The sequence below is a fragment of the Mustelus asterias genome, chromosome 1, assembly GCF_964213995.1.
Source record: "Mustelus asterias chromosome 1, sMusAst1.hap1.1, whole genome shotgun sequence".
Classification (NCBI taxonomy): Eukaryota; Metazoa; Chordata; class Chondrichthyes; order Carcharhiniformes; family Triakidae; genus Mustelus; species Mustelus asterias.
The window spans coordinates 86113192-86139988 of NC_135801.1; the positions used below are offsets into that span (position 1 = coordinate 86113192).

General features: G+C 43.6%; 1 protein-coding gene across 1 annotated transcript; it reads right to left on the reverse strand.

Annotated features, from left to right (window-relative positions):
* Positions 1 to 830: 830 nt before the first annotated feature.
* Positions 831 to 5946, reverse strand: hs3st1 (heparan sulfate (glucosamine) 3-O-sulfotransferase 1). The gene is made up of 2 exons (XM_078214910.1): positions 5647 to 5946; positions 831 to 2662 (listed from the first exon to the last, which is right to left on the reverse strand). Exon 2 carries the CDS (start codon positions 2542 to 2544, stop codon positions 1597 to 1599), a length of 948 nt encoding a protein of 315 aa, XP_078071036.1. The 5' UTR covers positions 2545 to 2662; positions 5647 to 5946; the 3' UTR covers positions 831 to 1596.
* Between the last annotated feature and the right edge of the window lie 20851 nt (positions 5947 to 26797).

Genomic DNA, 26797 nt, shown 5'->3' on the forward strand with positions numbered 1-26797 from the left:
AAGTTCAACGCACTCAAAATCCAAGGGGGTGAAGATCAGCTGCCCCCCTCTTCCTCCCCCGCGCACATTGATGGGTTTTGATTGAGTTAAAATCACCCCCAGGAGTTCAAATCGTGGCATGACGCTGGGGAATTCAAAATTAGTTCATAAACCTGGAGTATAAACTATTCTCGATAACGATCACCATGTAACTGTCAGGTGATGGTGAAAAAGGAACATCAGGTTTATTAATGTCCTTTAAGGCTAGAAGTCTAACCACTAGACTAGACCCACGACAAAATGATCGTCTCTCAAAAGGCAAGCCACCCAGGGAAAGACTATATGGAATAAGCAACATATACCTGTCTTGCCAGCGACACCCACATCCCACAATGAATGCTGTGCCTATTTCCGCGCATCCTGCCTCTCGTGCCATGAACTGACAGTCCTTGGTCTCATGCTCAAGTTCCCTTGCGAATATGTTGACACCGAAGTGAACATATTGCACAAGGTGGCGATGTGTCAACCAGACACAATGAGATATGGGGGATGGAGTAGACGCGGACTCCACTGAATGGTGGATCCTGAAGTTGAAGGTCTTGGTCAGGTTGTGAGTTGAATTGTTGGCTAAATGGTGGGAATGGATTAAACACAAATTGGGGAGAGAGTAACTTCAGACTTGGCCAATGGTTTATGTTTTAGCGCTTCCCTAAAGTTATGTTTGGATGAAACGTTCACTAAGGCAGCAATAGTGTTTCCGAATTCTGCTTTATTTTAGATTTATTCGAACTGGTCTGTCACTGACGAATATAAAATGGCAGAAGTTAAATAAAAGATGAGATCTTCGTGTTAAAAACACTTGCTTTATTTCATAGTTTACGGTCTGGTTAGTACAATATTAGCGGAAAAATCCGTAGTTTACAAAAAAATGACAGTATCCAGAACAAGTGGATACCCAATACAAAAAGAATCATATTTACCGCCCTCCCGCGTAAATAAATAAAAGTAAATTAAAATTGAAATACCGTGGGAACTAGTAGCAAATATAGAAATGGCGCTCTGAAGTCTAATGGTGTCCTTGCCATCCGCTGAGAATCTGTTATTGTCCAGTTGTTGGGGAAGTGCTTATAATGCCATGAACAATAGCAGCGTGTGTGCAACACCTTTTAGAATAACACGACTCCAGCAAAATATTGCACTCTTTGGAGAAAATAATATTTTCTTGCAAAGTATAAAGGAAAAGTATATCGATATAATAGTATTCCAACATTAACGACATGATCCGGGCCTTTTACCACGCAACACATCAGGCTATACTGACCCCCTCCCCCCTCCCACCCCCCCAGTCCCCATTAAACAGACGCTTCTGTCTCTGTTACATAACCAAGGAAACAAATAGAACTCACATCGGGAAGTTGAGCTTTACAGCATCGTTGCGACAACGTAGAAAAATATAACTAGCTCTGGATAAAGATTGGTCTACTTGTAATATTGTACAGTTACTCGTTCTAAGGAAATCCACTTAAATTACTATTTCAGTGTAGTTTTTTTTTTGTACATTGTATATCATTGATTTTAGAAAAAGAACCTCAGTTTGCAATCTGCAGACTGCTCCGTTCAATGCCAATCGAATGTCCTGCCAAGCAAGTGGAAGAATTTGCGGTTCGGCTCATTAAAGAATCCGTGTAGTTTGTCCAGCACAGCCGAGTCCACTTGCGGGTGGGTTCTCCCCTTGGATTCGTGCAGGCACCTCTCTCTGCCGCCCTCCCGCAGGCAGTAAAACCCTTTGGTTTTGTTGAAGTAAAAATTGGACCTGTTAATCCGCGGCGTGAGCCTCAGGAACCTCTCCACTTTCTCCATTTCGGGGAAGGGGTCCCTGATCAGCTTGTCGCCGTCCACGATGTGTATCTGACTGAGGGGGAAATACTTGAGCCAGTTCTGCATGTGGATGTGATACAGGCTGCGGTTGATGGCTTTGTAGTCCACATTGATCTGGCCATCCCGGATCAGCAGTTGCTCCACAGACTGGAAGGGTTTGTGCTTTTGCATGCGGTTGAACAATACCTGAGTGTAGTCGGATATGACCCTCTCGGTGGGGTCCCGCAATATTAAAAGGAGGCGGATGGTGTGGTTCATGTGGTAGATCCTTTCAGGCACTTTGTGTGAAGTGAAATACGCCGGCGTCTTCTCCACCGTGGTCTGGTGGGGGTAAGAGAGTGGCATCTGGCGGCTGTACCACTCAAGCCCCTTCTCGTAATTGCCTTCCCAGTCGAAGAAGTGGATCTCGCTCTCCGCCGCCCGCACCTCCGGGTGCAGGTTCAGCATCTCCAGCAAAGCCCGGGTGCCACCCTTCCTCACCCCGATGATGATGGTCTGCGGGAGCCTCTGGATGGTGCCGTTCGGGAACACGGTGGGCCGGAAGATGGAGCGGCTGGACAGGTTGCTCTGTAACAGGTAGCGCAAGGCGTGAGAGGGCAGCACCCGGTCCAGATCCAAAGGCGGCCTGGAAGGCACCACCACCGGGTGGAGCAGGAAGAGGAAGAGCCCCAGAAACAAGGTCGCCATAACGGAAGACTTCAGTCTGGATTTATTAAACCAGCGGAGAGAGTACGGACTAAACTCCACATGGAAATTCACAGAAACTCTTCGGAGTATGCTGAGATTCCTCTGGGGCCCGCACTCACTGAAGGCAGAAAAGAGAAGTAGGTTTAAATGTGTCTTATCAATATAACTCATTTTAACAGATCGGCTGCAGCCTGTAATCATTTTGCCCGAAGTATTTGTTCACACACACACACACGTATACTTCCCCTATCAATTCAACATAATCCAAAACGGACAAAGTAACTTTTAGCATGTTTCCATGGTGTCCTTCAATAGACAGGCCAATTGGGGAACTCCTGAATATGTGATTTACAAATAAAACTAATCTGAAATAAATTGTAGATTTCTGGAAATACACATTGCATCAATTGGCTCCCGTGGAGGGAAAACCAAGCAAGTGAAACAGCAAGTTGGGCCTTGGGAGGGTAAGCTCCCTCCTCAGAACCGAAAAGTGGCCTGGCCCCTGCTCGGTACTGTGAGATCCGCTGGATCTTGCTCTTTCAAATGTGTCAACATGTTTTGGCTAAGCCAAATGATCCAATAATTATTCACTAATGGAACTGAATATCAGCACTTCCCCAGAATATGTTCGCGTTGAATTTTAAGAGGTCGACAATGAGGCTACTGTTCCGGCAACCAACACTTCTTATTTTGGGGAGGGTGGGGGATAGGGAACAGAGGCGACAGACATGAAAGATGTGCGAAGTAAATGTCTCTATTTTTGGCTTTAACCGAATTAATTTCTATTGAAAGAAACAACTTTTTTTGTATAAAACCCCACCGAGTGTGCTAGCATTCCATTCTGCCTCTCAACCACATTCATACAAGTCACTGCACTCCCAGAGCAAAGCGCCCAGCAACACATCCTTTGTACTTGTTTCACATAAATAGGGAGGTTACTTTCCCCAATCACTGCATTTGTTTATTGTTTTTTAAATCCCCTTTTGTCTAGTGTAATTTTTATACGGAGCGGTAGAATCACAGTGACTGATGAATGGGGTATCCTGGCTTTATTTTTTTTTGCAGCGGCTAACATTGACTGAATACGGCGCCATCTGCTGCCATTTCCACTCGTTAATCAGACCAGAAGCGACGAATTCCCAAAACGTTGAGGTCAACCCAAACCGCGAAGAGGAATGGTCTGCTGACCAACCCTTTCAGAGTCTTGCTAATCTGCATCTGTCTTCGGCTGTGCTGGAAGCCGAGGCTTTTAGTGATGCATGGTGAGGGCCAAATGTGCAGAATGTACACCGCAACCTTTCCAAAGTCTCCTGCGCGCCAGCATCCCCGCCATACACGAGGGACCTCGAAACGGCAAGATAGTGTGGGGAACTGAGACACATCAGCCGGGGAGAAGGGAGAGAGGAGCTAACGCTCCAGGGAAGTAGAGCAAAGGCGTATTGACATTAGTAGCAATAGAAGTGGACCTGACTGGTAAACAAGAATCTGATCTGAAGATTGATCTGCCATTGGATAAATGGCGACGAGTTGGGAGGGAGGGGGTCCCTTGGCAGAAACACATCTGACTGCAGTCACAGAGAGTTTGTTTTAAACATGGATTTTAGAATAGTAATCAGCACAGCCATGTCAGAAAGAGGTCAACGCACTTCATTTTACCGAGTTACTTACGAATGAAAATGCAATGCCATCGACTTGAAGAGTTTCAGAAATAGAATTTCAATAAGTTGACTATGTCCCAGACTTTCTTTGTGTGGAGTTGAATGGATGGATAGCAGGGGTTCGATCTCCATCGGCGCTCAATACAGTAATCTGAGCAAGTCTATCCGCAGACTAGGGACTCGGTACAGCTCTTCAGAAATCTATAGTGATAGCCCTTACAGTGTTGACTGTGGCCAACTAAAGAGCACCCACTGTCTTGTTTCCATCGCCATTTCACTGACATTTCTGAAATTGACCAGACAGAGGTGGCAGCTGATCCGGCTCCCCCGCTCCGCCAAGCGCTTTTAATCCGGCACAGTCTGACAAGACTGAAAGCGAAATGAGCTCCGGCAGTTCCATCAGTCTGGAACAGCCACAAGTCCGTAATAACAGAAAACCACAACAATTGGGCAATCTTACCAAGAGAGGCTGCTTTGCAACTCTTGCTGCTGGATGATATTCTGGCGCCGGAGATCACGTACAGGGAGAAACTTCAAGGCAAGAAGATGGAAAGAGCGGATTTATCTTTAAACTGATCCAAGGCAAGTTACCCCTGCCTCAAATCGAGGGGTATCCTGCATCAAGCCGAAAGTAGCTTTGGGAAAGGTTCATCTGGACTCGAAACGTCAGCTCTTTTCTCTCCTTCCAGATGCTGCCAGACCTGCTGAGATTTTCCAGCATTTTCTCTTTTGGTAAGTAGCTTAAGATTTAAGATCCTGCCAAAACTCCTCTTTAAAACCTCTGCATTTAAGCGGAATATAACCTGACACCGCAATTATACACCAATATGGTTCAGAAGAGTCAGCGAGTGCAGAAATCCTAAACAATATAGGTCTGTAAATAACACAGCGACACACACGACTCCTAAAATGTAGACATCTGTTAGAAACTTCCGTGAGACGTCGAGACACCTTTACAACAGCGAGTTCTGGGGATGGCGACACAAACACAGAGCTTTTCCCTTTTTGTTTGGGAACGGATTGGAGAATTGTTCCCAGCATATTTTGTTCATTGTTTTATAGAATCACACACACACACACACCACTTCAATCACCTCGCCGCGGTTCCGTGTTGTTTCAGAAATAATACTCCAGGCTACAAATGGTTAAGACAAATCGATAAGATCGCAATTAATCAGAAACAAAATGTTCTCGGTTCAAAAGTTTGAGGCTGCACCTGTTTAAAAGTAGCGTCCCCAGAGTGGAAAAATGACATCAAATATATAGAAAGCGAACTGTAACCCAGCAAGCACCTTCCACTTTGCAAAGCCGAGATAAAGGCAACATCAAAACAATTCGCACCATCTGCTGCCTTTCTGAGGTCAAATAATGCACCGCCTTCAACAAAAAAAACCAGAAAGAAACCACACAGATGAAAAGAATATACAATTCGGTCCAACATTACCTGTGACACAAATCTGCTTTACAAGCCACGGTTCAAGAGCGAATCTCGCATATCAGCGAGCGGTGGGTCCTTGTTCGCTGCTCCTCTTCTACCCCACCAGATGAGTTTGTTGTTAAAATCAAACCGACTGTTGATTATATTTCTCTTGTCTCTCTTCCTGCCTCAGAGGAATGGAGCTAGGCGATCACTTTCAGTCACACACACACACACACAGCCAGAGCTGGAACACAGACTGGACCCTCTCGCTGGAAAGACACTCCGGCTTGTGGCTGCTGCAGTCACACTGACAGCAGCGTCGCTGGCGAATCTAAGCCCCGCACCCAGTGTTTAGACCCGCCCGTGCCTTCCCATTGACGCTGCTGTTTGCGTGACGGGCTGCCCCCGGCGCTGCTCCACCCCTCCACTCGCAACACTCACTCACTCTTCCGCTCCGCTTCCTTGTTGCTGTGCCAAGTGACTTCCTGCAAATACACCTAACTCCCACAGCAATGAGCCAAGGTGGAAGGGCGGAATCGGAGGGTCCTTTGTGTGTGCGTGTGTGTATCTCTGCTTCAGCTTGCAGGCTAGGATGCATAATCCGCGGGAGACATCTATCCTCAAGCCCCAACGCGGCGGTTCAAGGCACTTCCTTGAGTAGTTTCATCCTCTGCAGCTAAGAGCGCAGTCGTTCCGCACAGTTTGTTCCATTCTGCAAGTCTTGGATTTCTGGGCATTGCAACTTGATTTGTTTCTAAGGAGGCCGGAGGGATAGAGATTTCATTATTCCTGAGCAGAGACTGGGAGTACACTCCCAAAGGGTCACCTCGCCGCTTAGTCACATATCCGCCTCGATCTGTGAGAGCCGAACCCTTTCACCGTGGGACGGCATCACACTTCATTCCTCTGCTATCTGCTCACATCAGCGTTCCCAGTTAGAGGTCAAATGGATAGGAGTCTGAAACAGGGCCTGGTTGCGTGTTAACTTTCTCAGAGCAGGTATGCAGAGAGCAATCGTTAAAATCCGTCCCATAGATTGCAACTGGAATCTTCCAGCTCTACTGGACTCCGCATCACACAACAAGCTGTATTTACTCGCCAGACTGTCAGTGTCTGTAGGCATGAGACTTTCCAGCCAAGGCACATTTGGTTACACATTTAGGCAAAAGTGGCACCGTAGCCTGACACCAGAGACATACCAATTTATCAACGACGAGGAGGCCATTCGGGCCCTCGAGCCTGCTGGGCCATCAATACGATCATGGCTGATCTGATTGTAACCTCAACTCCACATTCCTGCCTATCCCCCTTAATCTTTCACCCCCTTGTTTATCAAGACATCTATCTAGCTCTGCCTGAAAAATATTCAAAGACTCTGCTTGCCTTTTGAGGAAGAGAGTTTAGAGACTCACCACCCTCTGAGAGAAAATACATTCTTCTCATCACCTTAAAAGGGCAACCCCTTATTTTTAGACAATGACTGCCCCCCCCCCAACCCCAGTTGCAGATTTTCCCACAGGAGGAAACATCCCCTCCACATCCACCCTGTCAACAGGATCTTAAAGATTTCCATAAAGTTGTCCCTTACCCTCCTCAACTCTAGTGGATACAAACCTAACCCCTCAAACCTTTCCTCATTAGACAGCCCACTCATTCCTGGCTTTAATCCAGTAAACCTTCTCTGAACTGCTTCTAACACAGTTACATCTTTCCTTAAATAAGGAGACTGCTGTAAAAAGTGCCCCAGGTGTAGTCTCACCAATGCTCTGTACAACTGAAGCATAATCTGCCTACTTTTGTAGTCAATTTCCCTTAAAATTAACAACGACTTTTTATTCACTTTTCTGATGATTTGCTGCAGCTGTATACTAGCCTTTCATCTCCAGCCTGCTCTGCCATTCAATAAAATAATGTCTGATTGTCTACCTTGATCCTACCCTCCTGCAGTATCCCCATATTCCTTCATTCTCTTAATATCTAAATATCTGTCTGTCTCTCATGAATATTCTCAATGACTGTGCATCCACAGACATCTGGGGTAGAGAATTCCAAATATTCACAACCCTTTGGGTGAAGAAACATCTCCTCATTTTAGTTATAAATGGCAGATCACTCATTTGAGACTATAACCCTAGTGCCAGACATGCCAACCATAAAGAAATCCTCTTAGAATCCATCCTATTAAGCCCCTTAAAGAATTTTAAATGTCTCAATGAGATCACATCTCATTTTTCTAAACTTGACAGAATAAATGTCCAGTCTACTCAGTGTCTTTACATAGGACATCCTTATACCCTATAGGGCAGCATGGTGGCACAGTGGTTAGCACTGCTGCCTCACAGCACCAAGGTCCCGGGTTCAATTCTGGCCTTGGGACTGTCTGTGTGGAGTTTGCATGTTCCCCCCCTGGCCTGCGTGGGTTTCCTGCAGGTGCTCCGGCTTCCTCCCACAGTCCAAAGATGTGCGGGTTAGGTTGATTAGCTGTGCTAAATTGCCCCTTAGTGTCAGGGGGCTAGTGGGGTAAATAGGTGGGGTTAAGGGGATAGGACATGGGCGGGATTGTGGTTGGTGCAGATTTGATGGGCCAAATGGCCTCCTTCTGCACTGTAGGGATTCTATGATTCTTTCATCAGTCTAGTGAACTATTGTTGCGCTTCTTCTGGGGAAGTATGCACTTCTTTCAGTAAGAAAGCATGTCAGAGCTTCTGGTCGTAGAGCAGAAATGCAGTATAGCTGAAAGCTGAGATGCCCATAATATTTGTAACTGCAAATGTATGAGAGTAGACATTAAAAGTGACTTTGAAGATTGATCTCTATGTAGCCATGTTATTAGTGGATTTCGAGGTGCTTTGAGCTGTTTTTATATTGTACTTTATGCTGTGCTGTGGACACCAACTCCCACGCAATGGTCTTGTACCATCAGCAGAAACACAAAAGTAAAATTGTTAGAGTGCCAAGATACTGGCTAGTAAGTTGCAGTTTAAATGGACTGCTGCTGTTCTGTGAGATCTGCACAAGAATCAGCAGCACTAGCAGAATACTAGAGCCACAAACAAGCAGCTAGGAGCCACAAAGTGATGTTTGCATCATGTATACCATCAGAAAGAGATAGCCCAGGGATTATGATATGGGACTAGCGCACCAGTGGTTGCGATTTTCAACCCCATCATTGTAAATTGCTAAACTGAATTCAGTAAACTTGACAATTTGTGGCTTATTGCCAGAAAATGAATATTAAGAATATTAATCTGTCACCAAAAAAAAAATCAAACTATTTCACTAATGTCCTTCAGGGAAGGGATACTGTCATTCCTACCTGGTCTGGCCCACATGTGACTCAAGTCCCACACCCATGGCAATTAGGAATGTGGGACAAATACTGGCTTTCCAACATTACAAGATAAAAAAAAAAATCCTGAACTGAGATTACAGCCTTGAAATAATTTCAGGATGTATGTCTGTCAAAGATCATCAAAGTGAGAAATGTCAGTATTATTTTCCATTTTGGGCACTTTCATCAAGCCTGTTGCATAATGGGTTGACAAAACTGAATCTGAGTTTTCATATAAATCACACAGGTCAAGATAAAAACCTCCTCTATCCACTGAAACATTATAACTGAAGTCATGTATAACTGGAATGAGCTTTTGATAGTCTCAACTTGGTTTCTAATGGGAGCAGACTTATGGTTAAATACTTCCTATCTTTTACTACAAATTGGCCCTATTAACAATGTCATTTGCATAAAGTCATAATGATGGCCCATGTGGGAAACGGAAAAGTTCACACTAATGTAGTAGAAGTTGTTGCTCTGAGATTCATCTTGAGACAGATTTTGGGAAGTTTTCTGCCACGGTGTGCATGCAATGAAAGTGCAAATCCATTTATCAAAAATAATTTAGTTTTGCTAAATGGCACAGGATAAAAATCTTTCTTTATTTTTAGGCTTGTGCTACAGCTGATTTAGGATTGCATGGACTGAGGGACAGAAGTTGAAGAATGGTCAATCTCCTGGTAATGAGAACTGACCCAGTGGAGAACACTGAGACCAAAAGAATTAGTGTCCATCTGCAGAGAGTTTATTGAAGTGAATTCTTGTATTTCCAAGTGCAATATTTTAGCATGGGTGTTACCACACATCTACTGAATGGAGCATTACTGTAGTTAATGTTATTAATTAAAACTTCATTTGGTGGAGGAAGGAGGTGTCTCACAGCAGCGACTGGTCAGATTTAGTTTCTGTAGCTAAAATGTAATATTACAGAGCAGGGGGAGCCTTCCTGCACATTTGGCAATGACTTAGCGCTTAATGCTCCCATAATCAAAATATGCGCTAGCCCTCAGCACTAATATTCTTGACTTTAATGAGACCAGACACCACAGTGAAATGTTAAAAGTATTGATTTAGAATCAAATATGGGTTGAAGATGTGATAAAGGGCATAATTTCTTTCCATGGTTAAGATAGCAACAAATCTTTAGCTTTGCATTTTTACTTTAAGGTGCTATTGGCAAGATTCATGCTTTGTATTCACTCCCACCTCTTCCCCTTAGATGATACACACTAGCTGTTATTTCCCAGTAATGGACTGCACATTATAATTCAATAAATTCAAATAGATACGATCACAATGATTAATCCTTCAGTTATAGCAGCTTTAGAATGTGACCTAAAAGTGGTTGTCCATCTCAGGTTGGGGTTGGGCGTAGGAGATACAAATTAGAATAAGGATGGTTTCCCAAACTGCACATTACGTATAAGAATGATTGCATAGGAATGATTTCAGTCAATCCAGTCATCAGTTCCCATCCAGAATTATTGTATAGCAACAACCAGCATGCAATCCACATAACGCCTCCACCTGTAATATAAAACAGATGGTGGCATGTTATGGAGCACAACAAAGTGAGAGGCAGAAAAAAGGAGTTCATGTCTGTGATTCTTCACATGAGGAGTTCTCAATTTTTGCTACATCATGAAAGAAGGCTCGGAAGGGGAATTGGAAGGCCGAATTCCAGGGTTATTCTTGCCTACCTAATGGCAAGGCAGCATGAGCTCAGGTCTGGGGATAGCACAGTGGTTAACACCGCTGCCTCACAGTGCCAGGGACCTAGGTTCAATTCCGGCCTCGGGTCACAGTCTGTGTAGAGTTTGTATGTTCTCCCCTTGTCTGTGTGGGTTTCCTCCGAGTGCTCCAGTTTCCTCCCACAGTCCAAATATGCGCAGGTTAGGTCGATTGGCCATGTTAAATTTCCCATATTGTCCCAAGATGTGTAGGTTAGGGGGATTAGCGGGGTAAATTCGTGGGGTTACGAGGATAGGGTGGGATGCTCTCGGAGAGCCAGTGCCGACTCGATGGGCTTAATGACTTCCTTCTGCACTGTGATGGGTCTGCTGCTCACCCTCGGGACAAGAAAGTGGTTCCTCTCAGGGAACAACAAAAACAACAACTTGCATTTAGATAGGGCCTCTAACATAGTAAAATGTCTTACAATGCTTTGCAGGGACATTAAAAAACAAAATCTGATATGTAAGGATGTAGTAGGGCAAATGACAAAAAGCTTGATGATGGAGGTAGGTTTCAAACAACATCTTAAAGGAAGAAGTGACTTAGAGAAGCAGAGAGGTGAATGCAGTGACTTCCAGAGGCTAAGGCATCCAGCTAAAGGCATGACCACCCGTGGTAGAGTGACTAAAATTGGGAATGTTCAAGCGACCAGAATAGGAGGAGTGCAGGTATCTTGGAGAGTTGTAGGGCTGGAGCAAATTAGAAATAGTGAGGAGCCTGGATGAAATAGTATTTGAAAATAAGGATAAGAATTTTAAAATTGATGTGTTGCTTAACTGGGAGCCAATATAGCTCAGTAAGATCAGGGGTGATGAGTGAATGGGACTTGGTGAAAGTTCAACTTTCAAGCTATTAAAATAATAAATTACAACCAGGAGCAAATTAATACTGTACAATACACAATTGGAACAATAAATGCTTTGCATTTTCTATCACAGAGGACTAATATTAAACAACCATTGATTGAACTCTGCCTATCCGACCTCCAATTAGATTCTTCCGTCTCCTGCCGCCCTGTGATATAGAAATGTAGCATTAAAGAGATTGGTGGGTATATTAAGACATAGGCTGCAGAGTTTTGGATGACCGCAAGTCATCTTTAGGGCAGCACAGTGGCACAGTGGTTAGCACTGCTACCTCACAGCTCCAGGGACCTAGGTTCGATTCCAGCCTTGGGTGACTATCTGTGTGGAGTTGCACATTCCCCCCACGTCTGCATAGGTTTCCTCCGGGTGCTCCCGTTTTCTCCCCCAGTCCAAAAATGTGCAGGTTAGGTGGATTGGCCATGCTAAATTGCCCCTTATGTTAGATAGATTAGCCATGGGAAAGGTGTGGTGTTATGTGGATAGGGCGGGGGTGAGGGCCAGGGTATGATACTCAGAGAATCAGTGCAGACTCGATTGCCGGAATTTCACCGTTTCGCCCGCCCAAGACTCATAAAGTCACGTCCAAGGCCAACGGAAAATGCCGTTCTGCGATCCTCACCTGCCCCAATTCTGGTAAAATTCCGGCACATGGGTCAAATTGCCTCTTCTGCACTGTAGGGATCCTATGATTAAATGATTCTATGAAGTGTACAGAGGATACAATGTGGGAAAGCAGTCAGGAACATGTTAGAATTCTCAAGGTTTAAGGTAACAAAAACATGATTTAGGGTTTCAACAGTAGATGAACTGAGGCAGGGTGGGGTTAGGCAATGTTACGGAAACAGGTGATCTTCGACGACATGGATATGTGGTCAGAAGCTATAAATGAGGTCAAATTTGACAAAAAAATGTTGTAAAACGTCTGGTTCAGCCTGAGACAGTGGTCGAGGGAGGTGATGTCAGTGACTGGGGAACAGAATTTGTGGCAAAGGACCAAACATAACTATCTTTGGTCTTTCCAATACTCAGTTGGAGGAATTGCTGCTTATCCTGTTCTGGGTATTGGGTAAGCAGCCGTTAATTTAGAGACAGTGGATGATGGGTGGTGAGACAGAGGCTGCTGTCAGCAGACTACATGTGGAAACTAACAGTGTTTTTGGCTGATGTTGCTGAGGGGAGAATGTCGGTGAGAATAGGCAGGGACCAAGGATTGATTATCACATTTGTTAAATAGGAATTTAAATCCAACCTATAATGCTGAAGCTTTAAAGCCTTGCAGAATAAATCTTTCCTCCTCTGTATTCTCTCTTACACCACATAATAGTGTTATATTAATACCATCTGATTAATACATAAATTACTTTCAGATCAGGTAGTGTCCCAGGCCTAGCCATCTTCCATTGCTCCATCAATAATCTTCCATCCATCACAAAGCCAGAAGTAGGAATGTGAGCTGATAATTGCACAGTGTTCAGTGCCTGTTGCAACTTCTCAGACGTCGAAGACACTGAGCTTGCCTGCAGCAAATTCTGGCCAACATTCAGACTTGGGCTGATCATTCACAAGTAAGATTTGCCAGGATTTGTAAGATTTGCCAGCAGGTGCCAGGCAATCGTTATTTCAACAAGAGAAAATTTAATCATTTCTACTTGATGTTCCACAGTATTACTATCACTGAATCTCCCACCATCAATATCCTAGAGGTTACTGTTGATCAGAAACTGAACTGGACCAGGCATATGTATACTTTGACTACAAGAGCAGGTCAGGGGCTGGGAATTCTGTGGTAAATAACTCGCCTACTGACTCCCAAAGCCTGTTCACCATCTACAAGGCACAAGTCAGTATTGGGGTGGAATACTTCCCACTTGCCTGGACATGAGTGGTTCCAACAACATTAAAGTAGCTCAGTATCATCCCAGACAAAGCAGTCCACTTAATAGACACCTCATCCACCACCTAAGCTTTCACTCCCTCCACATTGGCGCACAGCCGAAGCAATGTGTATCATCTATAAGATGCATTGCAACAGCTCTCCAAGCTTCCTTCAACAGCACCCTCCAGACCTATGAACTCTACCACCTAAAACAACAAGGATGCCATGGGAACACCATCATCTGTAATTTCTCTTTCAAGTCACACACCATCCGCACTTAGAACTATATCATCGTTCCATCGCCGTCACTGGGTCAACATCCTGGGGCTTGCTTTCTAACAGCACTCTGGGTGTATCTACACCAGATGGACTGCAGCAGCTCAAGAAGGTGGCTCACTATCGCCATCTCAAGGACAGTGAGAAATGGGCAACAAATGTTAGTCTTGTCAGCGACATTCAAATCCCATGAAGAAAGAATGAAAAATAATGACATTTGTATATGATTGCAGATGTAAATTCATTGCCTTGGAGTACATTTTATGATATTATTGGGTTTGTGTACAGTAAGCTATAGGGATGCATTTTTTGACAAAGTGAATAGTTGAACAGATCAATTTCTATCCTATTTGAGGAATAATATTCTGGAGGACACATGGTTCTGGGCTAAATTCATTTTTTCTCATAAATATAATTGCAGTGATGAAACCCTCTATCAGCTCTTGTAACCTGCTTTAGCCTGATCTCAAAAGATATTGCTGTAAATATGGTTACGCTGGATATGTGGTTGGGAGGCTTATCATTAGTACATCTAAACCCATGGGTACAAGTCCAACTGCAGACACTTGGGAAGTTTAGCACTCATTTTAAACAATGTTGAATAGCCTTTAAAAATAATGAGGTGAAATTGTTCTTCCCAAGTTAATGATGATGAAAATTGGGTGTGGTATTAAACGGGCCGCTGCCTTGCCATGAGCTCGTTTTACAGTGCCCACCGTGAATTTTATCCCAAATGGATTTACAATTTAAAAAGCCTGAATGACTTTAAGATATAGAAAAAAATAATTGGCATTGTGGGGCTGGAGCAGGTCAATCAATGGAGTGTGAATCACAGGAAGTCATGGGCCAGCTGCATTGTTAGTCAGAATCTTGTACCAGCTGTATGTACTTTATTCAGCTGTTTGCAGAGGTAATGTGAAGAATGTGAGACATTTCCAGAACTGGGGCCCAATTTTATCAAAGTCACATTAGAGCATTGCAGGTTTTGTTAACTATTTGGAGAACACAAATCATTTAGGTGTTCAATCCTAAAAATGCAAATGATGCAAACACGCCACTTCCCTCATTTTAAAATTGCCCTCGTTCAAATGATCTGATAATTCAATGTTTAGTTCAATATTCTTGTTTTAATAATCCTGCTTGATTAAAATAATTGGACAATTCAACATTTTTGATGGAAAAATTTGACTTGAAATTGTCAGAAGTAAACTGTATCTCACAAATACAACAAGCATGAATATGTTGCATAGAATGTATACTGTATAGAATAACAAGAACTGCTTTGTTCTAAATATATAATAGAAACATAGAAACCCAGAATATAGGAGCAGGAGGAAGTCGTTTGGTCCTTTGAGCCTGCTCCGCCATTCATCACGATCATAGCTGATCGTCCAACTCAATAGCCTAATCCTGCTTTCTCCCCATAACCTTTGATCCCATTTGCCCCAAGTGCTATATCTAGCCATCTCTTGAATACATCCAATGTTTTGGCATCAACTACTTGCAGTGGTAATGGATTCCAGAGGCTCACCACTCTTTGGGTGAAGAAATGTTTCCTCATCTCCATCCTAAATGATCAGCTCGAATCCTCAGACTGTTCCCAAGCAAAATTCCACATTTTTATAAATTTCCAATCAGTGTGTTCTCCAAGAAGTTGTGTGTAGATAACTCAGACCGCTGACATGAATTTTAAAGCACTGCATCGGCTAATGAATGGGCTACAGCAAGCATTAAAATGGCTGCATTCTCAACTTTCCATCAGTGCGAGAGGATTGAAGCTATGGTGTTTCTGGAAAATGGAGAACCCTTATCCACCAAGCTCAGATTCATGCAGCTTCAGTCTATACTGGATGGCATGTTTAGGATGGTCAGGAGGAAATACGCTGCTGAAACTCAATGTGTGGCCCAGGCCACTTTAACTCCCAGCTTCAGTTAAATATTGCAGGACTGGCAATACTGACACTAGGGCTGTTGGGCAAGAATGGCAAATTGGGTCAGAACCCAATTGATCAATGACCTGCTCCGTGGCATAACCTGTGCTCTGGTCTAGAGCTTTGGCAGCTGATGCTGTAATGCTGAAGGAGGTGAAAGTGCTGGGAAGGGGTAAGGACTTTTTGTGGGGATTGAGAGGTGCAGGCCTGTCATCCTGACCCACAATAAACTTTGCCAGAAGTAATTTCACAAAATCCACAATGGCCTCTTCTGGCCAGTGGTGTGGTTTTCACAACTTAAAACTGCGTGAATCTCCCACTGACTCGATGTTAAAAGCACAATGCAACTCCATGTCAGTAAAGATGAAATGGTGCCAAATGGGAAAGGAGTGATTTCAGATCAGTGAGTTGACTCAGCCTAATTGTAACCCCTATCATGCACCTCTCTCACTGGGTGAGGGGAAATCAAAATTGCTATCATGGTTGCTGCTCTTAAAGTCATGCTTGAGAGTGACACAAATCTTGACATTGTAAAAGGGCTTTACTTAGAACGCCTTTCTAAAATAATCTGCTCTCAGAATGTCTGTTGATTAGCCCGAGCCACATTAAGAATTCTTTGTGCTCTGGGCACCCAATATATTCAGGGTCCCTCTACACTCCATCAATAACGCCTCCACACTGATCCATTAATGATTAGAAAAATGGATGAAAAATTAGGTTTGTAGAACGCCCGCACAACATAATAATAAAGCAGGTCCAATAACAAGAAACTAATGAATACTCCACATATTGGCATGGTACAATGGTGAGGGCAGAATATTTTGAGGCATGGATTCTTTAGGCTTGGTTATTAACTCACACACACGGTGGTCATTGTGTGTGCTATCAACTTCAACTTCCCTACTTACAGGAGAAAATAATGCATAACAGAAGGAAGCAGTTCTAAACTGGAAGACAGCCCAGAAATGTTAAAGCCTTAACTGCTTTGAAGTGACCTCACTTGATTTGCTTTACTATGAGAGCATCAACATTGTGGGGAAATGCAAAACTGAAGAGGCCTCCTTCAAGTTGAGGGGCAATGCCATGCTGCTCTTAAATAAAAACAGGTAGTGCAGGAAAAACTCAGCAGGTCTGGCAGCATCTGTGGAGAGGGAAACACAAGCTAACATTTCAAGTTGAATGTGACTCTTTTTTTGGAATGAATGTTAATAGACCTGCTGAGTTTTTCTGGCAATTTCTCTTTTTATTTCAGATCGCCAGCATCCACAGTATTATACTTCTATTTTGCAATTTTGCTTTTGTGATGTCATTTTCCCATAATTACTTACTCACTGTGAAGGTGCAGTGAAGCAAAAAAGTACACACTGTATATTTGCAATGTAAAAACTGTCTCAAGGGGTCTCTTCAATGAGCATTTTGCCATTTATCCTTTTTTCCATTTTTGCCAGGTCTGAATAACAACTTGCCAACACCGTCAGCACCAAGGACAAGGTAACACCTCACAGGACACTGCAAAGTTCTTCCCGAATGACACAAGCAATAGTACAGCTATCTAGATGAACAAAAATGTTGATAGTGAACTTGAGAAGGTAGCACTGAGTGAGTTGTTTCCTTCAGTGGTAGTGCTCAGAGATCGGGACTGTTCAGAGCTACTTGATAAAAATCACCATTTGTCTGCATGAGAAAGTGAAGGCTGTCTAACTCTCCTACCAGTCAAGGTCAGAGTGTGGACAAGAGTACTAACCAAATCTTACTGACATACAAGAAAGTTTTTCTGCATTGTCATCTAACTTGGATTTCATGACGACAACAAGGCATCTGCAATAGAGGCTCCAGTGCCTCAATACATGAGGAGTATGTTTTCTGAACACTCAGTGATTGCTTAAGTTTGGAGTGTTCAGTGACACCCTACAAGACAGTCTATAGTCCAGTTTCAACATACTGGAGGATCAGACTGCACTTGAAGGCAAGGATTCACAGACCGCCTTGTCATCCAGAGATGGACCCTTTTGCAGTTCAGTAGACATGTTGAATGAATGCCAGAACCTGAGCCAGGTGGACCCAAGATATGCTGACCAGGAGGCTGGTGGTCTTCCTTTAACCTGCAAAACCAGCTGCCAGGCAGATCTTTAGCTTGGGCTGGAGAAGACCCCATCCCAGGGTTGTGCCAGGGTGTACGAATGTTCTGTCCCCAAACAAGGGCCTCATGGAATTTAGCAGTGAAGACTAGGACTTGGATTTGCTGGGTCCCAGCCAAATTCATGGAGCCTTGTGCTGCTCCAACTGTGTGACCGTGCCAAATAATTGTGGACTTTTGGCCGACATAACTGATAAATGTAATTAATAGAAAACTACAGGGTGTGTGCTTGTTATTTCCTGGATGCAACAGATCAAAGAATCAACCACCAATTCCTGCTTTATAGATCATAGAACATAGAACAGTACAGCACAGAACAGGCCCTTCGGCCCACGATGTTGTGCCGAGCTTTATCTGAAACCAAGATCAAGCTATCCCACTCCCTATCATCCTGGTGTGCTCCATGTGCCTATCCAATAACCGCTTAAATGTTCCTAAAGTGTCTGACTCCAGTATCACTGCAGACAGTCCATTCCACACCCCAGCCACTCTCTGCATAAAGAACCTACCTCTGATATCCTTCCTATATCTCCCACCACGAACCCTATAGTTATGCCCCCTTGTAATAGCCCCATCCACCCGAGGAAATAGTCTTTGAACGTTCACTCTATCTATCCCCTTCATCATTTTATAAACCTCTATTAAGTCTCCCCTCAACCTCCTCCGCTCCAGAGAGAACAGCCCTAGCTCCCTCAACCTTTCCTCATGAGACCTACCATCCAAACCAGGCAGCATCCTGGTAAATCTCCTTTGCACTCTTTCCAGCGCTTCCACATCCTTCTTATAGTGAGGTGACCAGAACTGCACACAATATTCCAAATGTGGTCTCACCAAGGTCCTGTACAGTTGTAGCATAACCCCACGGCCCTTAAACTCCAACTCCCTGTTAATAAAAGCTAACAAACCATAGGCCTTCTTCACAGCTCTATCCACTTGAGTGGCAACCTTCAGAGATCTGTGCATATGGACCCCAAGATCTCTGTTCCTCCACAGTCTTCAGAACCCTATCTTTGACCCTGTAATCCACATTTAAATTTGTCCTATCAAAATGAATCACCTCACATTTATCAGGGTTAAACTCCATCTGCCATTTTTCAGCCCAGCTTTGCATCCTATCTATGTCTCTTTGCAGTCTACAACAGCCCTCCACCTCATCCACTACTCCACCAATCTTGGTGTCATCAGCAAATTTACTGATCCATCCTTCAGCCCCCTCCTCTAAGTCATTAATAAAAATCACAAATAGCAGAGGACCAAGCACTGATCCCAGTGGCACTCCGTGAGCAACCTGCCTCCAGTCCGAAAATTTTCCATCCACCACCACCCTCTGTCTTCAATCAGATAGCCAGTTACCTATCCAATCGGACAACTTTCCCTCTATCCCACACCTCCTTACTTTCATCATAAACCGACCATGGGGGACCTTATCAAACGCCTTACTAAAATCCATGTATATGACATCAACTGCCCTACCTTCATCAACACACTTTGTTACCTCCTCAAAAAATTCAATCAAATTTGTGAGGCACAACTTGCCCTTCACGAATCCGTGCTGGCTATCCCGGATTAATCCGCATCTTTCTAAATGGTCATAAATCCCATCCCTAAGGACCTTTTCCATCAACTTACCAACCACCGAAGTAAGACTAACCGGCCTATAATTACCAGGGTCATTTCTATTCCCTTTCTTAAAGAGAGGAACAACATTCGCCACTCTCCAGTCCTCTGGCATCATCCCCGTGGACAGTGAGGACCCAAAGATCATAGCCAAAGGCTCTGCAATCTCATCCCTTGCCTCCCAAAGAGTCCTAGGATATATTTCATCAGGCCCAGGGGACTTATTGACCTACAGTTTATTCAAAACTGCCAGGACATCCTCCCTCCGAACATCTACTTCCTCCAGCCTATTAGCCTGTAACACCTTCTCTTCCTCAAAAACATGGTCCGTCTCCTTGGTGAACACCGAAGAAAAGTATACATTCATCACCTCTCCTATCTCTACTGACTCCATACACAAGTTCCCACTACTGTCCTTGACCGGCCCTAACCTCACCCTGGTCATTCTTTTATTCTTCACATAAGAGTAAAAAGCCTTGGGGTTTTCCTTGATCCGACCCGCCAAGGACTTCTCATGCCCCCTCCTCGCTCTCCTAAGCCCCTTTTTCAGCTCATTCCTTGCTAACTTGTAACCCTCAATCGAGCCATCTGAACCTTGTTTCCTCATCCCTACATAAGCTTCCCTCTTCCTTTTTACAAGACATTCCACGTCTTTTGTGAACCATGGTTCCCTCACTCGGCCATTTCCTCCCTGCCTGACAGGGACATACCTATCAAGGACACCCAGTATTTGTTCCTTGAAAAAGTTCCACTTTTCATTAGTGCCTTTCCCTGACAGTTTCTGTTCCCATCTTATGCCCCCTAATTCTTGCCTAATCGCGTCATAATTACCTCTCCCCCAATTATAAACCTTGCCCTGCCGTACGGCCCTATCCCACTCCATTGCAATAACAAAAGACACCGAATTGTGGTCACTATCTCCAAAGTGCTCTCCCACGACCAAATCTAACACTTGGCCCGGTTCATTTCCCAGTACCAAATCCAATGTGGCCCCACCTCTTGTCGGCCTATCCACATATTGTGTCAGGAAACCCTCCTGCACACACTACACAAAAACTGCCCCATCCGAACTATTTGACCTACAAAGGTTCCAATCAATATTTGGAAAGTTAAAGTCCCCCATGACAACTACCCTGTGACCCCCACACCTATCCATAATCTGCTTAGCAATTTCTTCCTCCACATCTCTATTACTATTTGGGGGCTATAGTAAACTCCTAACAACGTGACCGCTCCTTTCCTATTTCTAACTTCAGCCCATATTACCTCAGTATGCAGATCCCCCTCGAAGTGCCTTTCCACAGCTGTTAAACTATCCTTGATTAACAATGCTACTCCTCCACCTCTTTTACCAGCTTCCCTACACTTACTGAAACATCTATACCCCAGAACGTCCAACAACCATTCCTGTCCTTGTTCTACCCATGTCTCCGTAATGGCCACAACATCGTAGTCCCATGTACCAATCCATGCCCCAAATTCATCTACCTTATTCCGGATGCTCCTTGCATTGAAGTAGATACACTTCAACCCACCTTCTTGTCTACTGATACCCACCCTAAAAGGGTCAGTTACAAATATATTGGGACATGTATTACACTGTAAATGTGACTAACACACTGTAATGATTGACTTTTGGAATAGATCCAGATAGAACAATGTGCTGAATTCTGTAACAATAATGGAAAACAATAACCTATGAAAGCAAGACTTTGTGGAACTGGAGAGGTAACTGAGACATAGGGGCTCACGGCACACATTTAGTTTCTATGCTCTATCCTTTCAGATTCAAATGAAACACAGACAGATACAAACTGGAGCAGTTTATTGGATTTGTTTGACTGCTACGCCCAATATTAGTGGCAGGTTGTCACTTATTATATCGTGAAAAGTTACACAAGAGGATATTGATCATACATTCTCAAAATGTGGGCTTGGCAAAGCTTCATTCACCTTCACATCCTGCCTTGAATAAAGACTGAGATCTGTGTGGGTTTTCAGCTGGTGCCTCTAATAGGGTGATGTGCCCTTAGTTTGTTTGTGACCTCCAATACGCCAACTCCAAGCTGTATACCTGGTGTGAACTTCGTCGGAATTCTGTGAATGAGCAAGCAACATAATGTAGCGCCATTTTATGGGCAGGAAACTACAGCTGTGCCAAATCTCAAAGGGGAAATTGCTTTTTGAATGTAGGACACAGCGGGCTGACAATAATAAAAGATTGAAATGTCTGTTGTAAGTGACCAAGGGGGCTGTTTTCTCTCTACATTGTTTGCATGGATTTTTATTTCTGGGGTGTAATACAGTGGGGAAAAGGCAGAGACCCCTGACTCCTACTTCCCTTGCTGTTTGTGTTTCATGTATATCTCTGAACACATTTTAGAGTGGGAGATAAATATTTCACTTAAAACATGTTAGGACATGGAGTTAATTTACATTTGTTTCAAATGGCATCATTTCAGCCTTATTTCAGCCTTGTAGACCCATTTCCTCCGGATCTGCTGGTCACATGACTTGTCTAGTTAGAATGCTTTGTTTTTCGTTTCTGCGTTTTAAATGTACGCTGTGGAAACAAGCTGCAACAAACAAGTAGAGGTTGGAAAATTAGGTGGTGAGGCCAACTACCATGCACCTGCCTGGGTTTCGCTTTCCCCCACTCGCTACCTCCACTTGCTGCTGAGTAGGTGAGGCCTCTGCTTTCATAGAATCATAGAATAGTTATGGCACTGAAGGAAACTATTTGGCCCCTTGTGTCCCTGCCAGTTCTCGCAATAGCAACTCATCTAGTCCCACTCCAACGCCTTTCCCCCAGATTTTATCTCTTCAGATAATCATCCAATTAACTTTTGAAGGATACGCCAACCTCCGAGATCACAGGGTGGGACATAGTGGTAGTTTCACCCGCCCCACTTGCCACCCTGTCACTTACCCATTTACCATCCTACCCACCTGCCCACTTGCCACCCTATCACCTCACCCAACAAATTCACCCATCTGCCATCCTTCGCACCTGCCATCCTCCTACCTCACTCACCTGCCACCTATCCACCTGCCATCTACCACCCTACTCACCTGCCACCCTACTCACCTGCCACTCTACTCACCTGCCACCCTACTTTTCTCTGTAGCTTTTCAAAGAAACTTTGAGATATCTAAACTGTTTATCAGAATATGGAACTCAGTGCCATAGAAAGCGGCTATGGCTTGTCTTCCCCCTACAATCCAGCGCCACAAAAAAAAACAATTCCATTTCAGGTACGCTCCCCATTTCTGGAGCAGCTGGGATCTAAAGTCCCAGATAGAAATGCAGAGCTCCTGCATAGCGGGGAAAAGTCGGAGCAGAGTGGCAAACTGACAGTACACCTGTTAAAGAGGAATAAGAGCAGAAGGAAATGTAAAGAAAACAAATGTCTGAAAGCACGGTGTAAACAGGAGAATAACAAAAGAATAATGTGAACCCCACGTGTATTCTTAAAATAGCATGAAAGCTAGGCAGAAATGAAAAGTCAGTGTAGAGACTTTAGACAAGCACTTGCATTGATTTAACACCTTATCATGACCTGAGAACATCCCAAAGCACAGCCAATGAATTAATTTCCAAATGTAGTCAATGTTGTTAATAAGATGTATATGCAACCAATTTTTCCACAGCAAGATTTCACTGACAATACATAAAATGAATGTTTGGCTAATTTTATTTTGTTGCTTTTGGCTAAGGGAGGAGTTTCTAAAACAGAGCAATGATTTTTCTTCTTGCGTTATTAAAATACAAATGCTTTGTTCCTCCTTCTGCCTGCTCCTTTAACAGACCTGTTTAAAATAGTGACTAGAGGACTGCCATAGAAACGCGTGAAAAGATTATATGCTAATATTGCAAGAAATTGATTTTTAAACTTAAAAGGTGAGCAGACTGCAGACAGAGCAAAGCAAGCATAAGAATCAACCAGGAAGGCCATGGTTTGATTACATTTGGGAGTCTCAACTGACAGTGGATCAAAGGCCAGAGAATGAAGGGAAGACATGGTATTGAAATCAACTGGCAGATAGGCAGAGTGTCCTTGTCAGGAAACAGCAGTCACAGTAGACAGTACAATCAGGAAATTGCCTTAAGTACAGATGAGCAGAGATTCATCAATCTATCACCATGTACAATTCTAAGCAGCGTGGGATCTTGGAAATCCTGTAATTCTTGTCTTTTGAGTGTAGTAGATAAAACTAGTAGTCTGCTCCAAGTTCAGATCTGATTTGTTATCTTCCTGTTCACATTTGAATAGGGTATAAATTACATGCAGGCATGGTGAAATGTTCAAATAGCATCAATGTTGACTTCATACTTCAGATGCTATCATTTTCTGCGCAAGTACATGTAAAATGTTTGTGAGTGATTTTTGAAACTTTAACCCTTTCACGCAAAAACATGGCACCATTAATTTTACTTTAGCAGAAATACATTCTTCGTTTTCAATCATTGCACTCGGGACAGTTCTAGCCCTGCTCCATCAGAAACCAGTCTCACAACACCAAGTTAAAGTCCAACAGGTTTATTTGGAATCACGAGCTGGAATCACAACCTGCTGGACTTCAACCTGGTGTTGTGAGACTTCTTACTGTGCCCACCCGAGTCCAACGCTGGCATCTCCACATCATCAAAAACCAGGCAGACAGGCAGAATTGAATGGGACGCCTACCTGCAGATGGCATTTCTTTTATTTATTCATTGGATATGGTTGTCATTGGCTTGCCAAGCATTTATTGCCCATCCCTAATTGCCCTTGAGAAGGTGGTGGTGAGCTGCCTTTTTGAATAGCTGCTAGTGTTGTAGAAATATCCACAGTGCTGTTAGATTTCCAGGATTTTGACCCAGCAACAGTGAAAGAGTAGCAATACAGTTCCAAGTCGGAATGGCATGTGGCTTGGAGGGGAACCTGCTGGTGGTGGTGTTCCCATGCATCTACTGCCCTGATCCTTCTAAGTGGTAGAGATTACATGTTTGGAAGGTGTTGTCAATGGAGACTTCATGAGTCCCTGTAATGCATCTTGTAGATGGTACACATTGATGCTATTGTGCATCAGTGGTGGAGGGAGTGACTATTGAAGGTGATAGCTGGTGCCAATCAAGCAGGCTGAATGGTGTCAAGCTTCTTGATCGTTGTTGGAGCTGCACCCATCCAGGCAAGTGGAGATTCCATAACACTCCTGAATTGTGCCTTGTATATGGTGGACAGGCTTTGGGAAGTCAGGAGGTGAGTTACGCGTTGCAGGATTCCCAACCTCTGACCTGCTCTTTCAGCCACAACCTTGCTTCCATCGAGTAGCTTTCAACTTTAACCTGTTCTGAGCAGCATTTCACACCTGAAACTCATAAGGTCACATTCAAATGTACAGACTGGGCTTTGATTGCATTATTGGAGTTGGACTGGTATTTTCACTGCTTACCTGAGCAGGGTAGCCATTGCAGCTTTAGTGCCAGATGGAGCCAGCTACTGGAGCCCAAAAAGGTAAGTTTGAAAATTATTTAAAAAAAGAAACTTGCCACATGGGCCCAGTGGGTGAGCAGGAGTACTCCCCCGGGCCACATGAGGAAAGTTTAGGCCTCACCTGCCCTGGGCTCCCTCCTTCCCAGGATTGACCTCAGGTCTGTGAACTGTTCGTTCTAACCTGGCGTCTGCCTCCTGTCACCCACTATTTCCTCTCTTGCTGCTGCTTTTTGCCAGTATCAGGCAGGCTATTGACCAGGGGTAAGTAGATGAGCCCTGGGAGGTAACATTGCCTGAGCCTCATGCTGCTGAGGTTAGGGTTGGTTTGCACTCACCCTGGCCTTGCTCACTTGATTATCACTCTGAATTAAAATCCAGGTGCTTCCATCAGTGCCTGGAATAACCATGTATTTTTGCTAATTTGATAAGAAGCTGCAACACACTTCGCACATCATAGGAATGACACAGTTCAATATTTTAATATCCGATTAGTCATCAAGCTACAATGAATCAACTAAACAAATCAGTTTCCTAGAAACAGGAGTCTAACACTTGCCCATTGGAAGAGCATTTCAACATTATTTCCTGCGAAGGCAGTGATGCGACAGGGAAAAACCCAGCAAAGTAAATGATATTGTTGGTTATCAAAGCTGCTTTTAAATCTGGAAAATAGATTTAAATCCAGGCCAAACTAATAAGGGCGGATTTTAACCATCAGTATTGGGAATTTGTGTCAATTGTAATGGTTTGAAAATGATGAAGAGCATGCCTCTGAATTCCTGGCATCTGGGTCGCATAGCTGTGTCTTCACAACGGGAGTATGACTTGAACAAAACCATCCCATTGGCTAACTATTGATGATTGTAATTCTTTGCTCTACTTCCAGCTTTGCAAAACTGTTTTGAGAAGGAATGGACATTAAATGAGCCTTTATCTGTTTTACATCTGTTTCCAGAGTGATGTTGGGTCGAGCCCGTGGCAGTTGGGAAATATCTTGGTAGTTTGATTTATTTTGAAAATTCATTACCTCTTTTCAGAAAAGAAGTATAATACAAGAGATAGCACCAAGAAAATGACTTTTAATCCTTTTGTAATAAAGAACATTCTCAATTACTAGAAACGTGAGTAATGTAAAATGATTCAGCTCTTCAATCCCTACTGATTTCAGATGGAAATTATGGGTTGAGGCTAATAGTCTTCTCAATATTCTGATTGTAATAAGTCTTCAGAGGCAGAAGTGCCTTCATCAAAATCCCTTTATTTACAATTCCAACAGCAGTACGCCGAGTGCTATCAGTCAACAGTCTATCTTCGGGAGTCCCAGAGGAACTGACACTAATGGTTAAATACAAGGAAAAGACTCCCTGATTAGCCCATCAATTGACTCCTTAATCAGGGATTTCTTCTGTTTATTACAAATACGTTGTTACAAAAACAGTTACAAGTATTCAAAATACGAATATGAAAAATACATTACCAATGGCTAACACCATCCATTTATCAATAACCTACAATTACTATCTTCTATTTAGGAAGGGGTACTCCTTAATCAGAGAGTTCATATTCCAATGGGCTAACCTCAATGAACGTGATTGAAGTCATTACACTGATCAAGATTTTCACACTCCCCACTGCCACCATCACCACCATCACCACCACTTGTTTTACCCATGCCCACAACCTCCCATTTCTTACCACATGAAGCTCCTTAAAAATGCATGGGTTTGTAAATCAGTAACTTTATGATAAGTTGAAGGGCTTGTGGCACTGTGGATATTGTCTCCGCCTCTGAGCCAGAAACTTTGAGTTCAAGTCTCACCCTAGTCCTTGATGGCCAAGAAAGATGCATTCATAATGTGGCCAACAGGTTGACTATCAATCTGCAAAATCCTTCCAACATGCCAATGACAGGCTATAAAAGTGGGAC